Genomic DNA, 18925 nt, shown 5'->3' with positions numbered 1-18925 from the left:
GCCTTTTGAGTACTCTTCCAGAGGACAAATCTTTTGTTAATTATATACCGATTTAGCTTTTCATTACTATGTGATTCATCATTTCATAAGCCTCCCTGAACAATGAGGAAACAGAAATGGTCTGTTAAGCCCATTTGTTACAGAACTAGCAGGATGGTTTAAAACACAGCATGTTTGAGACATGCTGCATCTATGAACCAAAATTAAGAATGCTTTACCTCCTCTGGATATACTCATTAATAATCCTCAAAATATCAGGAAAATGGAACTGCATATTACACAGGACTTCACATACCTCTGAAGGGGGCAGGTGGGGACAGGATGGGGTGTGACACCAAGACTCATACATGATTAAGCAGGAAGACCTCAAAAGAGCTCCTGGATACACTGGTTATTTAATTAGCTGCCTGTAGCTGGACACGGAGATACCTATAGGAAACAGACATACCTTCCTCCATCTAGATCTCTTCATTCAGTAAAAATCACACTTCTCACAAAATCAGATTACACAGACACACCCTGCTTCCCTACAAATACACACATGCCCCACCTCCAACAGCTCTCTACTCTGTACAAGAGATATTCTGAAGTGCATATAAAGGTTTGGTGCAACAGCCTTGATCTGAGCTCCACAATCTATTTGGCGTTTTCTCTTCCCAACACAGACATCCCAATCTTGTAATAGATAATGCTTCTATCATCATGGACTTTGCTTAAGTCAGTAACACAGGTACTCAATCTCACTTAAACCTGTTCAACAGAATACAGGTAACTATGCAAAGTAACTGAGCGATTCAGAGTCTGACTTTGAATCAAGTTATTAATTGATACTAAAAACATTTGCAGCTAAAGGACTATGCTTGAGAAAGTAGATTTATTTTTTTTAAAATTAACTTCCAGCAATGCTTTAGTGTTTCCCATCTTCAAAAGTAGGTCTCAGAGGAAAGTCATCTCAGATTTTACAGTGAACCAAGATATATCTTATCTCCCACTGAAAATCTCATATAAGACTCTTCAGAAAGTGAAATATTTCTCCTGTTCTATTTTTTCACTCCAATCAATTTCAGAGTTTGTCTGACTCACAGATAGCAGTATTGCTCAAAAATAAGCTGTACCACAGACAGTACATACCACAAGACATAAAACTAGATAAACCAAGAAAGCCACAGCAGCCTCTACATGTAAGCTTCAAAAGAAGAAGGTGGAGAAGGTAGAATTAATCAGGATCCTGAAAAGGGAAACTGTGGAAGTAGAAATAAATAGACGACATCACAACTGCTTAGCCTCTTGAACACAGGAAGAAGAGAACGCATTCATATGAAATGCAGTGAAACAAATCCCCTTGTAATAGGGACAGATCTTGACTGACCAAGACAAATCAGTTCTGTTTGTGTTACATAGCAGTTTGTTGAAAACTGATAATGGTTATCAAGAACTGTGAGAACGTGAAAGAGCACAAACAATACATGCTTCCCTCGATGTGCCAAGCTACAATTCAGATTTTACAAAGGCTGGAAACTGAAGTGACAACATCTGTGCCAAGAAGGACAACTCCAAGAAGGTTACAGGTTAAAAACAGCCAGAGTTGAGGATAGTTATATTAAAACTAAACAAGGAAACTAAAGAGAAAAGGAAGAGAGAAAACCACAAGTAGGATCCAAAAGCAAAACCTTTGGCAAACACAGAATAATGTGTCTTCAGCCTCAAGTTCACCTCACTAAAGAAGGGAACAAAAGAGTCTCCACAATTTAGAGAAGGGAGTCCATCCACAAAATTACATGAATTCCGTAAAGCACAGAAAAGAGACATGGGAAACTTTGGGAAGGCAAAATCTATGATAAACATGGTGAAAACTGGGATCTAGGAGAAAATTGTAGCCACAATGTATTCATACAGATGAAAATTGCAGAAACTATTAATCTTTTCAAAAGCTCAAAATGGTACCTAAGGCTAGAGCCTCAGGTACCTTATGCAAGAGCTCATTTGACATAGTAAGAAGATGACCTGTGACTACTGATTTGCTTTTCAGAATGCTTCAACACATGAGCTTAATGAAAGACAGTGAGAGAACAAACGGTGCAAAGACATGAGGCAACTACAACTTGGGTCAAGTGGAGGGACCAAGAATTAGGATAAAGCCAGCAAGCAGTATAAAGGAGAGGGAAAAATAAAAGTGCAGTAAGAAATAAAGAGGAGAAAGAGAAAAGGGAGAAACAGCAAAGAAACGTAACTGTTCTTTTTAACCTCTGAAATCTAATCAAAGTCTAAGGAAAGACTGCTGTACAGAAATAGGACATACATTGCTACACTAGTTTCAAACCCAGCTATATCACCGTGATTTCCATAGATGCAATGCTACTGCAAGTAACTACCACAAGGGCCTGAAAAAGTTTGTCCTCCACCGGCAGATCACAACTAAGTGCTGAAGCAGCTATAGCGGTTATGTTCCTTTATTCAGGAAAAAAAAAGCCACCTGTAATCACCAGAGGGAGATTTCTAAGCATAACTACATCAAAATCACCTTCAGGGGATCAAGCCAAGATTAAGACTCTATTGTGCTAATTTGTAAAAACAAACTAAGAAAGTCCATAACTAAAGGGCATACAATCCAAGCAGATAAATTAAAAAGGAAACAGATAAACTGTGTTTACTTCTCCCATACTCACACAACAGGTTACCAGTAGAACTAGGAATAATACCTAGGGCAACAGAATGACATTTAGGGGATCTCTCCACTAAAGCATGCTACCTAGTAGACTAAAAATCCTATTAATATTATGCCTTGACCAAGATTAATTTTCCTACACAGCATTATCATGGTTTAACCCCAGTCAGCAACTAATCACCACACAGCCACTCACTCACTCCATAACCCACCTCCATCCTATGAGGGAGAGAACTGGAAGAGTAAAAGTAAGAAAACTCGTGGGTTGACATAGGTAAAGCAAAAGCTGTGCAGGCAAGCAAAGCAAAACAAGGAATTCTTTCACCACTTCCATTGGCAGGCAGGTGTTCAGCCATCTCCAGGAAAGCAGGGCTTCATCATGTGTAACAGTTACTTGGGAAGACAAACACTATCACTCTGAACATCCTCCCTTTCCTTTTTCCCCTAGGTTTTACTGCTGAGCATGATGCCATATGGTCTGGAATATCCCTTGAGTCAGCTGGGGTCAGCTGTCCTGGCTGTGTCTCCTCCCAACTCCTTGTGCACCCGCAGTCTACTCACTGGTAGGGTGATAAGAGAAAAGGCCTTAATGCTGTGTAACACTGCTCAGCAATAGTGAAAACATCCCCGTGTTTATCAACACTGCTTCCAGCACAAATCCAAAATATAGCCCCATATGAGCTATGAAGAAAATTAACTCTATCCCAGCCAAAACCAGCACAAGCATGTAAGCAGTTCAATGTTTAACACCATCATAATCATTAACTTAAACAAAACATCCATCTAAGAGAAGACTGAGCCAATTTTCCTGTCAAGGTGTTGTATTTTAGTTTTTGGATGATTCCAGTTCTCCACGGTAGCATATGAAAGCACAAATTCACCACCCAAAAAAAAGCAAAGGTTCAGGTCATGGCAGGAAGAAAAAAAAAACCAAAACACAATCTAGATCTGTATCTACTACTCTTTCAAGACCCTAAAACTACTATCCAATTTATTATTCACAATGAAGTGACAGAGTAACTGAGTGACATATCAGTAGGATTTAGCTCCTATTAATTCCAATGACAGTCATCACAGTCTGCCTTCAAACAAAATCTCAGTGCCTGAGTACAAGGGAGTAGTGAAAAGTGAATGGCACTGTGCGAGTGGCTGTTACACTGTTACATCTTCCCTACAGATCGCTTGCTCAAAATCCCCCTTGACCAAGAAGAGGCATTCAGGCTCAACACATAGGAAAAGGGCTGCTGGGGATGAGAATGCAAAGAATTTATCACAAGAGGAGATTCAAATTGCACAGCTCGTGTAGCCTAGCAAAACTAAATCTGACAGGAGATATTATGATTGTTAATCTCTACAAATTTACATCAGCACAATAATTGTAAAGAAGAGTCAAGAGTTACACTCAAGGACACTGCTATCGCACAAATAAATAGATATGAACTTGCTACATGGAAGTTTAGATTGGAAATCAGATGACTGCAATAACAGCAACTCTGCAGTAAAGCTCTGTGACTGCCTACAGCTTATTGCAGACTGCACTTCAGAAAAAGTGATAATAGAAGGAAATCTCTAAGGGCAGGTTTATTCACTGAAAAAAACACTATGTGAGGAGAAAGTGAAAACTGAAAGGATGCCAACAGAAGAAAAGCTCCTGTTGTGCTAGAATCAAAGTCTTGGAAATACAAACCTGAGCAGTCAATTCAAATAAAGAAAATGCCTCCTGCAGATTCTGCAGCTTACCCTGTTAAACACCGGCAGCATCATGTAAAGTTTTTCTTCTTGTTCTTTCTGGGTCATGTGCCGTGGAGGATGGCAGAGCTCTGTGAAGAGGCGACGCAGATGCATCAAGCCCAATGCGTTGTCCTGAGGGCTACACTCCTCCTGCCGTGGCCGGCCCATGATCCTCTTCACCATATTCATCTTGACTGGCTTCTGGAAGCTCCCTTGTATCCTGTTCAGAAAGAAAAATGACCTTACTGAGTACAACAGATTGAGGCATTATTTGAACAAAGCCTTCAAATACATAGCATCCTCTCTCACAGTAAGTACCATGCTGCAGTTAAGAGCATTAGCTATTTTTTTTTATGCCAGGCATTGATTAGTATGTTCCTGGAGGATTTAAAGCTAACAACTTGAAAGAGAAAAACATCCGATACCCTTTAGCTCAAAGCACAGCTGACCAGGCTTTTAACACTACAAAACGTTTTGGTATTTTTTATTAGATTATTTTTATGATTCTTTGGTGCACATTACACAGCACTTACAGCAGTGTTATCCACACACTGCAAAGTATTCTCAAAGTAATACTAGAATAAAATCAGTACCAGTTATGTACTTTAAAATCTAACCAAACAAGACCTTCAAACTCTCTCAGACACACTGGCTTTATCATACCTCTGTATGTTTCATTTTTTTTCCTGATTTTCCTATGGCAAATACACAGGCCTATACAATGGAGCTATCGTTCATCTCACACTTTAGCTGTTGGGTCAGCAGAAGAACACCATGGTCTTCTACCTCCTGAAGCACATGAAACTTATTTTAGAATCACAGAATGATTGGGGTTGGAAGGGACCTTTAAAGATGATCTTTTCCAGCAGATGTCAGGGCAGCTGAAGTCCCCTAGCAGAATCAGGGCTTACAAGTGTGATGCTTCCTGTAGTTGAAGCAAGAATACCTCATCAGTGTCCTATCCTTGATATGCAGTCTGCAGTAAACGCCAGCTACAAGATTCCCTTTTTGGTTTGGTCTCTAATTTTCACCCTTAAACTCTCAAACTGTGCACTGCTGTTTCAAAAGAATCACTATGCAATACATCCATTTTTAATGTAGAAGGCAACACTCCCACGTTTCCTTCCTCGCCTGTCCCTCCTGAACAGTTTCTAGCCATCAATTGCAGTCCTCTAATCACTTGATTCATCCAGCCAAGTTTCAGGGATAGTGGTCAGCTGACAGCTTTCCAGCTCCTCCGGGTTGTTACCTACTCTGCACTCATTGGTACAGAAGCATTTACAGTACACCCTGTAATAGTCTTCAAAACAACATGGACAAAACCTTCTGAATGCGAAACTGAAGTCTTATCAAGCAGGACCCTGCACAAGAGTTGAGAGGGTGAGAGCAGATAAATCCCTCAGACACAGCCAATTGGACACTGTGCAAAAGGGACTATTCACACAACTACATTCAATTAAGCGAACGAGTAAAGGTGAAACAGGTTCAGCTCCATATACAAAATTAAGGAGACCAACAATGAAATACTCCATGGAATTGTAATGTCTACCTCACATTGCTTGAAGGCCATTATTAAAACAAAGGTCAGTAACAGCTATAGAAATTATTCAAGGGTAGAAAATGCCTTAGAGTATGAAAGGACAAGAACTTCATTATTTAAATTATCAAAAAGAGAGGTTGCCATGAAGGGTCAATTACTACAAAAAGTGATGATTCAAAAGGTGCCATGATTAGAGTAATGGAGGGAAAATACCCATTAATGAAGAACTCAAACCCAGAGATTAAGTTGTGAGGAAAGATAGTTGGGTGATAAAGCCACAAAAATAACACCAGCTACAAACAAGGACTATGCTTTTAAAACTGAAGATAATTAGCCACTAGTAAGAATCACTAACAGAAGATAGATTCTCTCTAACCCCAAAATGTAATACCTTTCTGGAATGTGTTCATAAAACAGCATTTTATTAACATGCAAGTAAAATTAGAATGCTAACAAACATTTTGGTACAACACAAAAAATCAATTTATGAAACGAGAAGTTATCAAAAAAAAGCTAAGCTAAGGTACAAGCCAGAAACCATCAGCTCATGCTGGAAAATTGCACTGGCTTTTCATATTTGAAGAAAAATGAGACAGAACTGGATGTTGTCCTTTATTGTATTATCCCTAAGAAATAACACAGGTAACAGACTTGAAATCAGCATGACTCACACAGTTTAAAATGGAACACCACAGTTTCTGGAGGTGGTTCCTCCAGAAACTCACACCTTTTCCCAAATTCTTCAGTTTGAGAACTCTTTTCTCACTGTAATAACACGTAAACTAGCAGGATACCACATCTGAGCTCAACGAGCCAGAACTTCACTGTCTAAGCAACAGGGGGAAAAGTCTGCATTTTCTTTTTCATAAAATCCTTTAAAAATAACATTTTTAATTTCTTTTTATGATTCACAAAATGCTGAGGACTTTAAATCCAATACGTTATTGTTGAATCCACTGCTGTAGACTTTTGCTAGCACATTCCATTTTTCTTTTAAATCCAATTACTTTATTCAGCCTAAGTGTATACCAGAACAGGAATTTGCACTGGTTCAGTTACACAGTTGCAGTTCTAGATCTGACAATCTTCTCAGAATCAGAAAAGTCAGAGTAAGTATTATACACCGTTCTCCTGTTGTAACAGGAACCTGCTGGGACAGTTTCTCCAAGATGCAACCTATTTACCTCCACTGGGGCAGTTTTAACCCAGAGGGATGAGAAAGGCAAAGAACAAGAACAGTAGTCCTAATTTCTCAAAACAGACATGGTCCCTCCTGCCTATTCCCCAGCACAATCATGTATTCAACCTCAACATAAGAGATGGGGAAGAGAGGAGGGAAGAATGGGTGTCACATAGTACAAATAACATCCAAAGTATGTTTTTTCCCCAGAAGTAACCAAAAGACACTATAAAATTGATATATTCCATGAGTGCACTTAATGTAATCTGAAACCCAAGACTTGCCAACTCCCCCTTAAAAAAAAAAAAAAAAAGCCAACCCCAAAAAAACATCCACCACATCAAACACCACAATGCCATGGAATTTCACATTTCTGTCCCAAATACATCCCTGCAAAACTTCAGAAAATCTTCCCTAGAAGACACTGCTTTGGAAGTATCTTTTACTATAAAATATTTACTTCTTTGATGTCTTTCAAAGATACAGAGCCATGTTACACTGTACAAAGTGAAGACAGGTGTAGTAACACTGACATTTACACCTTGAGATCCTTTCAGTATATGCTGTTTCTCTTTGATGATGCCCTCTAGATCAGCTTTTTCTGGCAGTGTTTTGCATTCTCAGACTTCAAAATCAGGTAAAGTCTACCCTCAAGTTCCACTGCGGATCAACACCAATGTACACAACATATTCATTTCAAGCAGAGTAGATATTACTTGTGGAATTATTCTAGAGTTGAGTCCTACTGTGTTTCTGTCCAATCAGAAGGACTAGCATGGGCTCCATGCAACATTATCCAGAATGTATTATAAATGAAATCTGAAAAAATGTCTGATTTTTTTTTTTGCCAGTCCAAACACAATATTTTTTTCATTACCATAGCACAGATTACCTACGGAAATACAAGGAAGATAGCTGTGGGATAGCTCCAGTATCTTCAGCAACAGGCCCAAATCTTAGACATGTGAAGAAAATTATTCATGTTTACCGCAGGCAGAAACTTCCTCACCGTGAATCTCACTACCAGAACTTACTTATCCTAAGAAAACACTGAGGTGCTAAAGCTCATGTAAAAAAACATAAACAAACCCCAAACAAACAAAACCTAAAATCTTTGGATGAATGACTTCAGAAATACTACACCACATCATTACACGTTTGCCAAGTGAACGGGCAGTGGTATGTTGCTACTATGTTTTATATAAATATTTTGACTGAGGTTTTCTCTTGTTTAGACCTAGGCCTAGGCACAAGAGAAGCAATACACCTAAACTTTTTATTGCAAACAAAAAATAACTAGAAGAAAGACCTTCCTGTTCTACTAAGTGAAAGCATTAGCAGTCTTCACAGTCAGCTGTAACTGCCACACAACTTGAATTCAACACTTAAGGTCTGACAAACTCCTGAATGCCAAAAATTAAAGGATTCCAGTATTTTCAGCAACAGTCAAGTCACCTGTTCACAACTGCTTCCTTATAGCACATGATGACCAGGTACCCAGCACTACAAAAGCCTACAGAAACCTTAAGGAAAGCAAACATAAGTAGGAAACACCTGTCTTGCAATTGCTTTTAGAGCTGGAATTGGCCTGGCTCTGAGCATGCATGGTAATGTACAGTCTTAAATTGCACACTCACCTCCTGTAGTCACCCACAGGGCTTCCTTCCTCTCTCAGCAGCTGTTTCACAAGCAGCTAGTCAGTATTTTATTACTTTATCCCTCCAAGCATAATACTGCTCCTTGGGTATCGCAACTCAGACTGAAAGCCTGCTCTGATCACACAGCAATGCATTTCCTCATAGGTGCTTCTGTCCTGCTCATCACTGACAGATCAGAATGCCTCTCAGCTATTAAATCAACTTATTTTCATAAATCTGACCCAGATCACAGGTGTGTTAACAGCCTCAATATACACTGTATATACACACACATCTTACTTTAAAACTGGTGGTGTCCAATGATCTGGATCTTGTTTAAGAAACTTTGGAGAGTAGTTAATCATACATGTCATTTGTAATGCTTGAGTCTTTCTGTTTGCTTGCGTTGTATTCATTAGAGAACAACTGAGATCCTTCTCCCTGTCAGCTTGTTATCTTCAATGTAGACACCAGGTACACAAAGGAAGCACTTCGACAGCAACTCCAAAATCCTCATGAGTAGTATTGTGGAAGAAGCAAGGACAGAAGCTGGTTCTCAGGAGAGAAGGCCTTCCCTGCCTCATGTCCCCTCTTCCAGCATGTACAGCCCTGTGCAGCCACGTGCTCTTTATTACATAGCCACTATATGAGTTACTTCCCCCAGCAGGTCCAAGCAGGCACATTGCTCTGAAGAAACCTTTGAGTTGGACAGTCTAACCGTTGAATCTTTGGCTTTTTTAAGCTGAGTTAAAAGTTATTTTGCAATAAGCAAGTGGAAGCTCTATAATGCTGCTGCACAGTTACAGGTACATAGGTACATGGTTTATCAAGAAGGCTGAAGCAGTTTGACCCACTGCACCCATCTTCTGCCACCTGAGCTAAAAAGGTGAATTAATGGCAGTTGCATATCATCCTGCTCTGACTGGACCAAAACAAAGACACTTAATGAGTAGATTTCAAACATGCACAAATACAGCAACAATAAAAATAGTGCTCTTACAAAACACATTGCTGTTTTCTCCTAGTGGTAGAAGCAGAAAAGTCTCCACGTGAAGAGAAATAAAGCAGGCAGTATAAGAACAGCATGAGCATCCTTACTTAAGCCCCTTCATTTTCTTCCACTGGATGTCAGATGGCTGTACATTTTCCCGTGAGCATAAGCAAGGCTGACCCATTTGAGAAGCTCTCATACAAACCCATTCATCAAATTCTTCACTTTCCTGTTCTATTTATATAAATAGAATCCTACAAGGGAATCCTACAAGGTGAACCCATGAGATCCTTGAGAAGATCCTTGAGAAGTTTCATTGGAGTTAGTGCAAGAGGTAACTTCTACCCTTTAAAATATTTTAAAGAGCTTCCTTCTGTTGGTGGCAGCAGCTGGACAAATGATCATAAATTACATTACATAAAATACCAACAACTTACAAAGGTCAAAGACAGACATTGAAAGAAAAACACACACACACATAACCATTAACACAAGTTAGGATATGATAATGTACGGGTAACACTACCAAAGCTATCAAAACATTTGTGAAGGAAAAACAAGTAGACAGAAGCTGCATGAGGCACACTCATTTTCACAATAGCTATTATAGGTCCAAGCTGTGCATCTAGTTCCAAAAGTGTGTTATTTAAGTAAGCAGCTAGGTAATTATCTGCTTTGTAATTAGTCACAAGTGTTTCTCCAGGCACTATACTAGTATTACGTCAGCATCTTAGCTGTGAAACAGGAATGAGTATTATTTCTTTGCAGATTATAAAGGGATACCAGTGCACACCTCCACCCCAGCTATCTCAGGAAAAAGAAATTTAAGATAATCCTTGTTGCTACAGTAAAATCACAGAAGTCCATTATGATCAGTAAAATCCACACCTGTTATTTCTCTCCACACTACATTTGTTATTTCCTGATTATAAGATTCCCTACCCATGTAATTAATAGCATCATTCAAAAGATTATCATCAATATGCACTATTAAAAAGGACATTTTCTGTCCTTCAAAAGAAACAATGAAGAGCTGTTACAGGCTAGATAAGCATTCATTTGTCCTTAGAACAGAACTAGAATAATAAATTCTTTTTGTAGGCAAAAACATCAGCAGGGGGGGAAATGAGGAACACAACTACTTCCTCCAGTTCCCCACCACCAAACAAAAACCAGCTACTTACACACAAAGAAATCATACACAGTTGTTGAAAAGGAAGCTATCAGCTCTCCCTGATGGACTGAACTAGCACATACTCATTTGGGGAATATCACCTGATCCCTGTAAAACAGGACCTGGAACAAAATCAGCATGCCAACTCAGTATTAAAAGTGCCTATTCCTGTACTAAATTTTCCTCTTACTAAAGAGCTGGTCGTCTAGTTAAAACAGGAACTATTCATTGAGAAATCCTCCCAACAGGAAAACACCATCAGCTCTTATTCTAATTTTTGTATTGCGTAGTATTCTTAAGGGAGGTGCGCAGGCAAAGATGTGTGGGGCTGCACTATTAGTTTAGACTCATGGCTTTTCTGTGTGCTCATTTGTTTTTTCCTTTGCACTGAAATATTTTAAAACTTATCTCAAGGAGCCTCATGTTATCACCTGAAATCTTACCCTTCCCTTGTTTAGAAGAATGTAAGTGCACAGACCAACCTAATGAAATACTGGTTTGTTTCTACAGGGTTAAATACATGCTTACAGATGTGTCTCAGCTCACAGGTAGTGTCCAAACCAGAGTTCAATGCAGTTATTTTTTGCTTTAATTCTTCATAAAAAAAAAGTAAAATAAATGAATAAATAAAAAAATCTTGTTATCCTCATTCAGGACTTTTTTCCTATTCTCTGAACTCAAATCAGATGAGTATTTAAAGATGCAGTTCCTTTGTTACTTGCAACATTAGAAATGCTATCCTCACGCTCAGTCTGACCTTAATGCCTTGACACTGATGCAAAAAAAAATCTTAATACTTCAACAAATATGAAGAACTTGAGTAACTGGTTAGTAAGAAAGATACAGATATAAAACACAGACTATCAGTCTTCTTTCTAGGTCCATTTCCCACAAATTATTCATGATAATGACACATAAAAGCAAGTGCTGATAGAGTAGATTTCCTGTGGTTTGTACCCTCTTGAAGGTTAATGTTTTATATTCAGTGAGAAAGAAGGACAACAATTAAATAATAGTGATACTTTTGACCTACGCTGCAGGGATGGAGGAAAGCTGTCTCACTGAAAAATAATGATGAAAGTATTTCCTATTTAGTACTGGCTTAAATGAACTTCAGTTATATCAAGGTTTTGCACTTCATTTTGTTCAAATAAGAAAATTAAGTACTGCTTTTTACTTCTGCATATAGCCTATTTTTTTACTGACATACGAGTTTATAACTTCATGTCTATAAGATAATCCTACCATTGAATTTTCTAATAACCAAAAATCTTATTTTCCAAAATTACTTCCACTACTTTAATACAGTATTTCCAAGCCACAAGCATTTCTTCCACCACTTCTGCAACAAAGCCTGTAAAACAAACTAATAAATCCTACCACAGCTGAAAACATATAGTACTTCTGCAAACCACAGTTCAAGTTGCATCAATTTTCTTTGCTTCTATTTCCGTACACAAAAAGCACAGACAACTAAGACCTCAAGTACAGACCCACCATCCATTATGCCCTTGTGACTGAAGAGTCTACTTCAACTTCATTTTTTAGTGCAATAGCACAGAACAGTTACCTAGCATGAAGGACTACCAATGCACGTGTGGAGGCAAAATACGTGATTAAATAATTTTTCATAGATATTTAGGGATTGTGCTTAAAATTCCTAACTTTATCAAACAGGAAGGAGCTACAAATCAGTTCTACGAAGAGGGAAAACAAGACATCACATGAGGAAGCAAGCACATGTGCTGCCTTTTCCTACCAGGAACAAAACTGTCCACATAGCATCTAGAATGTGATTTTTGGCTGGATGCTGATAAAAATCCTTCCCCTCATCTTTATTTAGCACACATTAGGATCTGTCACTAGCACAGATACAATTATCAATACTGCTTTTCTTTAGGGGAGCCTTGAACAAGACTTAAGGACTTCCATTCTTCAACTCAGTAACAAACTGATAATTAAGCTTAAGAATTACAAATGTCCACAAAGCAAACTGCCAGAAAGCTCATACATAGGCTACTTAGACTGACCACCCACATTCATTTAAGATTTCTGCCTTTACATTTTTTATTCTACATCTTTTTCAACTAAAAGGAAAAACGAATTCTCATTTCATCTTGAACTACCTACCGCATACAAGAACCGAAAGGTAATTCTGCTTATGTAAGCACTTGAATGGACACATCCACCACTTGTTTAAAAGTGGCTTTTGAAAAAGGTCAGGGAAATTTCACGAGTAATTTTCACATTTCAGAGGACAAACAGCATGTAACAAATACTGCAAAACAGGTGCAGAAAACCTCATCTTTGTGGTACCTATAGCAATACAGACCTATAACCATATAGGTCATTCATTTCTTCACAAAACAGGAAACCCCTAAGGCTACCCGAAATCCACGTTTAACTGCTGGGTTCTACACACCTTCATCTGTGAATTTCAATACGTCTTTAATCACTTTGCATATAAACACAGATCACATCTCCAAAAACCAGTTCGAACTTGCAAGCCATGAAGGAAGTCTGAAATTCCATACCTCAAACTGTTTGCTCGCTGGCATCCCCTTAGGTTAGAATAAAACAGAAAAATACAATATTTATGCCAGACGAAAGTTTTCAATTATTTGTGCAAGGCAAAACACACTGACGTTGCAGGGCTGAGGACCAAACGAAACCACTCAAGTGTAAAAGAGCCTTTCTGGTTTAGGAGATGAGGAATGGTCTCTCCAGAAAAAAAAAAAAAAAAATCTTACCATGTTTCATTAACTCTAATCATCGGTTACAGTAAAGATCAAAGTAGTGGCTCTCTACAGGTATTATGTTAGAAAGCAGAGACCTGCATTAGCACGTTCAGGTGGTTCGTTCATAGACATCCAGGCTCCAAGGAACTATTTGTTCATGCTTGTGCAATCATACCACTGTGACATTTTTTCCACTCCTTTGACCTGTTTCAGTGTGGTCTCAGGTTGGCAATCTAGCCCTGGCTGCAACAAAGCCGGAACTAGTTCTGGGTATACAACTCCTCCTCTCTCTTTCAAGGAGTGCAAGGACGATGTTTACCAGAGAAATGTGGCAACTGAGGAGAAAAAATGCGTGCCATGCAAAAACCCTGACAGGCAGAAGGAAAATCCAAGTTAGCTGGAGAACAGACACAAAAAGATAATGACAAAAATAGGAGAAATTTATCTCTGCTGACATGCACTTTTGATAGAGTCGTTTATAAAAAAACTGTGCCTAGTAAATTAACAAGTGTCAGACTGAGAGAATAAAAGTTCTGGTTTTCAATGTTCTTAGTTTGCACACATTATAAACAAAGCAGATGGCTTTCGGAAATTTAGATTTATCAGATTAACGTTAATCTGGAGTTTTGTAACTAGACACTCTTGCAGGTGTGAATGCTAGCTGGCAAAACAACAGAAAAGCCAACTCAAATTATCCTGCAAGCAGCTTCAGTAGTGCCATTATATACTCCGCATATTGGAGGAAAGCAAGTACTGAAACAGCATTCTGATTTTGAACACACACGGGAAGAACCGAAACATCTCAGGAACATTTGCACCTCGTCAAAAGCGTCTGAAATGGAGAAACTGATAGCTTATTCGGAATTATAAGCTAATCTAGGCAGTGTCAGGAAAAGTTTGCTGAACAATATAAAGATAAGCAACAACTGGTTAAAAAAAAAAAAAAAAAAAAAGAACAAACCAGAACAGGTTATTTGCCTCCTCAATAATTTTGGAGAGCAAATTCTAATTAACAAGCCCTTGCTATGTTCCATGGCAAAATATCTTCAGTATCTTTGAATGCCACTCTTCTGGTTTGTTTTTGTTTTCAAAAGGCTTGAATAAACCGATTTGCATTAATTGGACAAACAGAATGCCAGTTACAGCCCGGTGGGAATAGAGCAGAACTGAAATTTTACTTTCCCAACCTGAACTGCATGGCAATGACTAAACCATGCCACTCAAAAGAGGAAAATAAAAGGAAATGCTGCTAAGAGGCCCCGAAGAAAAAAGGCAGGAGGGAAGGAGGGGGGAGAAGGCAGGGACAAAATAGCAAACAAACAGAAAAGCAACATAATCTGGAGAGATAAGGATGTGCTTGGCTGACATGTAGATACAACACAGAAAAAAAACACTGTTTTAGAGCGTGGCTCTTGCAATAGCAGTACACAAGCAAAGTAAAAACCCCTTCCTATTAAAGTTATTGTACCAGAATCAAGAATGAAACAACCAGCCGTTATTAGGCACGGGGAAGAGTGCTTTGGTCTGCTTGCCTTTGCAAGTCATGAGCCTTGCAGGAGTGAAGATGGGGAAATAAACCTGTGAACCTGGAACAGGCTGCCAGACCTAAGGACTAAGGCCACACATCAAGCACAGTAGTAATGACAACAGAGAGTCTAAACACCTCTCTGATATTCACCTAAAAAAGCCACCAGATCTTTTTTAAATGGAACGTGGTATTACACAAGGTAGGTCCCCGTTTGCGGTGGTGGCAGCGGTTCTTCTTCTGAACAGCAATCTAAAGCATGAACTTCCTCCAGTCATGTAAACCAGCTATTTATATACCCAAAAGAGTAACCACTCTTCTGCCTTTAAAAGATTTACATATGAAAGAGCACTGAGTAGAAGACCGTTACCTCTGAAATCTGTCTCCATAGAGCTGCCCTTGTTTCTAACAACCTGGATAAGAAAAAACAACAAAACGATCCTACCAGCAAACGCTTGGCTGATGTAATAAAATCCCCCTCTCTGCTACCATCGAGTCTGAAAGAGTGCAACAGAAACAGCAGTGCATCAGCATTAAAATTAGCATTAAAACCTGGGCACAAATGCCTGTTTATTTCTGAAGCAATAGGAAGTAAATGAGGGTGAATGCTCATATCGTCTTAAGTTACATGTTCCTAGTTGTTCCTAAGTGCAGAACAAAACGAAACAGCCCAAGACCGTATAATTACCAATTCAGACTATAGATGTATGGAAAAGCAATAGAAACGTTTGCATACACATCACCATTGCGTTTTAGATAGTAACAGATTTCTTCCAACTACTGCATTATGCCACTGCGGGTATGCACCCAACAGGAAGCTGCTGAACTTGACCATCCCCTACACATGCCCAGGCAAAGGCCTCTCAATAAACACCATGGGGAAACTGGGCACCGTGGACAATAGCATTTAACTGACTGCTCTTGAACTGACTTTTCTTAGAAGGGTTCCCCTACATTGAAACTAGTATGGTCTAAAGACATGCACTGAGCTCCAAGCTCCCCTGGAACCAAGTCCTGCACACCATACAGCACAGAATTATAGAACTGCTTAGGTTGGAAAATGTATTTCAGATCAGAGTCCAATCATAAACTTAGCACTGCCAAGTCCACCACTAAACCATGTCCCCAGGTGCCACATCTACACATCTTTTAAATACCTCCAGGGATGGTGACTCCACCAGCTCTCTGGGCAGCCTGTTCCAATATTTGTAACTCTTTCAGAGAAGAAATTTTTCCTAATATCCAGTTTAAACCTCCGGGTGCAACTTGATGCCATTTCCTCTTCTCCTATCATTTGTTACTTCACAGAAAAGACCAACATACATCTTGCTACAACCTCCTTTCAAGTAGTTGTAGAGAGCAGTAAGGTTTCTGCTGAGCCTCATTTTCTCCAGGCTAAAAGAAATCCCAGTTCCCTCCGCTGCTCCTCACAAGACTTCTGCTCTAGACCCTTCGTCAGGGTTCACTTCGCTAGACACACTGCCACTGGGAAAATCAGTAAAGATTCCTATGTTTTATGTAATTAAGCAAATATTGTAATGATGGGGGAAAGGCACTGTCTTTCCTCCTAGCTTTCCCTCTCTTCTGCTCCTCTTCATCTGCCCCTTCTCTGTTGGGTGGCAGAAGACCCTTTGGGGACGATAGTCACAAATTGCAGGTAAAAACAACTCAACCCTTTTCATTCTTCAAACACCCACACTGTACCCTGAGGACTTCAGGCAGAACTAGATTTCACCTTAGGCTCCCAGCCCTGCTTTTGGAAACAGCCTTCCCTAATTGTACATGGAGACTCTTCTGAGGAGCCTTTCATGGAATGAAGAGTAAAGACAAAATAGCCGATTGTGAATCCTTCCTTACAGGAAACAGCTCCAGGTCCCCACTAACATGCAAGAGACTGCTGCTCCCAGATGAGTGAATAGTGTCTGTTCCACTCCTGCTTGGCAATAATGCCAAAATGAAAGTTATTTTTCACAGTGAATGCTTTCTTGACAGAAATCTATATAGTAAACTGCAAGATTAAATAGGGCAGCTAGAAAACTGGAAAAAGTGATCTCTTATTCAAAATTAAAAAATGAAGCCTAGAGCACTCAGAGACAGGAAAGTTACTATTTTAATATGATGGGTTCTTCTCCAACTTTGTTACATTTCCAAAAACACTGTCTAATGTAAGTTGACTACAAGCTGGCTTCACAGCAGAACTTCCACACTTGAGAACACACTTGGATTAGCTCTATTTTGAAAACTATGCACATGACAAACTAAAATAAATTATTTTCCTCCTTAGGTGGAACGACAAATGTAATTACCTGTTATTCACTTATTTCTGTACAGCCAACATCCTAAACACAGAAAATTATGCACAGTAATATTACTTACATTATTCAACATACCACTATATTTTGACTAAATCTCAGCTTGTAGTTTAGTTCAGTTTCTCTTTACAACAGCAAGTACAACTACTGAAGAGTCCGATGACAAAAAGTACACCTTCACAGAAGCTAGTCATGTAATTAAATGTTAGTCTAGAAAGAGCAATAGAAAGAAATAGAAATGCTAGTCTAGAAAGAAATACAAATAGCTTGTATTCATTTAGGTCTCATCCTACCTTGAATTCTTTAAGTTCAGTACAAGCATCTTGGCTTTCAAATCCTCTCCTTGTAAAATGTCACTAATAGGAGACGGCAAGTTCCTCTGCCTACAAGCCACTGCCAACCCATCATTAGTAAACATCCTTCCAGCAGTCAGGCGGACCTCCAGAGCTTCGCACTGCCATCCTCCGTGCCAGCGGTACCAGCACCCGGGATGGTTTGATTGTGGAGCACAGCTGGTCCCTCCCAGAGAGCTCGGGGATGCGGGAAGGGGAGGAACTGCATAGCTGAAGGGAAGGGATTCCTCCTCCTGCCTTACAATGCCCAGGCCACAGTAACCAATACAGCTTCTTTACAAAAACAGATCAAATTCACGGGAGCAGCAGAACAAGACAAAAAAAAGTATGCTCAACTCAAAAGATTCAAAGGTCTGCACACAGGCACTGCAGTCACTGTGAAAGAGAATGGTGTATCACAGCTTACAAATGTATGTGTAAGATGACATTTTTCTGCTTTTCTCATCTCATAGAAAAGTAAATCTGTTTAAATTTTGGTTACAATAGAACTAATTATTCTGGAAAAATAAAAGGAATACAAGAGACACTTCTTACCAGAATTTAGATCAGATGCAATGTGGGTTTTCTTAACTTTGGATTTCTGCTTTTTTTCCTCCTTTTTTTTTCTTTAACAAAGTTTGCTCTTCTAGCTTACAATGATATTTTCATGCACAGCACCATACAGTCTAGAACAGCTGATTCAGACCAATATTGCCAGGTTTTTTGTTTCATTTTACCAACAACAACAACTACTACTATTCAGAAGTGGTAGGATTTCCCAAGGACATCCATTATCAGTAACTGTGGTTAGCTGTATGTTATGTCTCACCACTACACTAGCCTATTTCTACAATAATAACCAAAGGTACATAAAATAAATTGGGATTGAAGCTGCAGCTCTCTGAAAAAACTTCTCCCTGTGCCACAGAAAGATGCTCAAATGGCTACAGTGGTCACTGCTTTTTAACTAAATATATCCCAGAAAAGAGCCCAAATACCCACATCATAAAAGTACAACTACCAAATCAGAGTTTATTCCCATTCTGCCCTTGGATTCATCTACACATACAGACAATGCACACACTAAAGAAATATCCTTC

The 18925-nt window shown here is 39.1% G+C and overlaps 1 protein-coding gene across 7 annotated transcripts in view; it reads right to left on the bottom strand.

Annotated features, from left to right (window-relative positions):
* The window catches only part of WDFY3 (WD repeat and FYVE domain containing 3), a 171601-nt gene that overhangs the window by 111508 nt on the left and 41168 nt on the right, over positions 1 to 18925 (bottom strand). For 4 of the 7 annotated variants that reach the window (XM_061480345.1, XM_061480363.1, XM_061480354.1 and 1 more), the window contains exons 1-2: positions 17787 to 17806; positions 4406 to 4616 (exon numbers count right to left, since the gene is read on the bottom strand). In XM_061480345.1, the coding sequence (XP_061336329.1) occupies positions 4406 to 4585 (180 nt within the window). In that variant the 5' untranslated portion in view covers positions 4586 to 4616; positions 17787 to 17806. Of the gene's footprint in view, positions 1 to 4405; positions 4617 to 17786; positions 17807 to 18925 lie in introns of those variants that run through there. The other 3 variants (XM_061440880.1, XM_061480382.1, XM_061440888.1) reach the window with 1 other exon arrangement.

This window comes from Pezoporus flaviventris, unplaced genomic scaffold, assembly GCF_033815535.1.
Source record: "Pezoporus flaviventris isolate CSIRO_AGI_PZ_B2104156 unplaced genomic scaffold, CSIRO_AGI_Pfla_v1 ptg000002l, whole genome shotgun sequence".
Taxonomy (NCBI): Eukaryota; Metazoa; Chordata; class Aves; order Psittaciformes; family Psittacidae; genus Pezoporus; species Pezoporus flaviventris.
The sequence above is the reverse complement of the archived record's forward strand: the minus strand, read 5'-3'. Positions and strand labels throughout refer to the sequence as shown.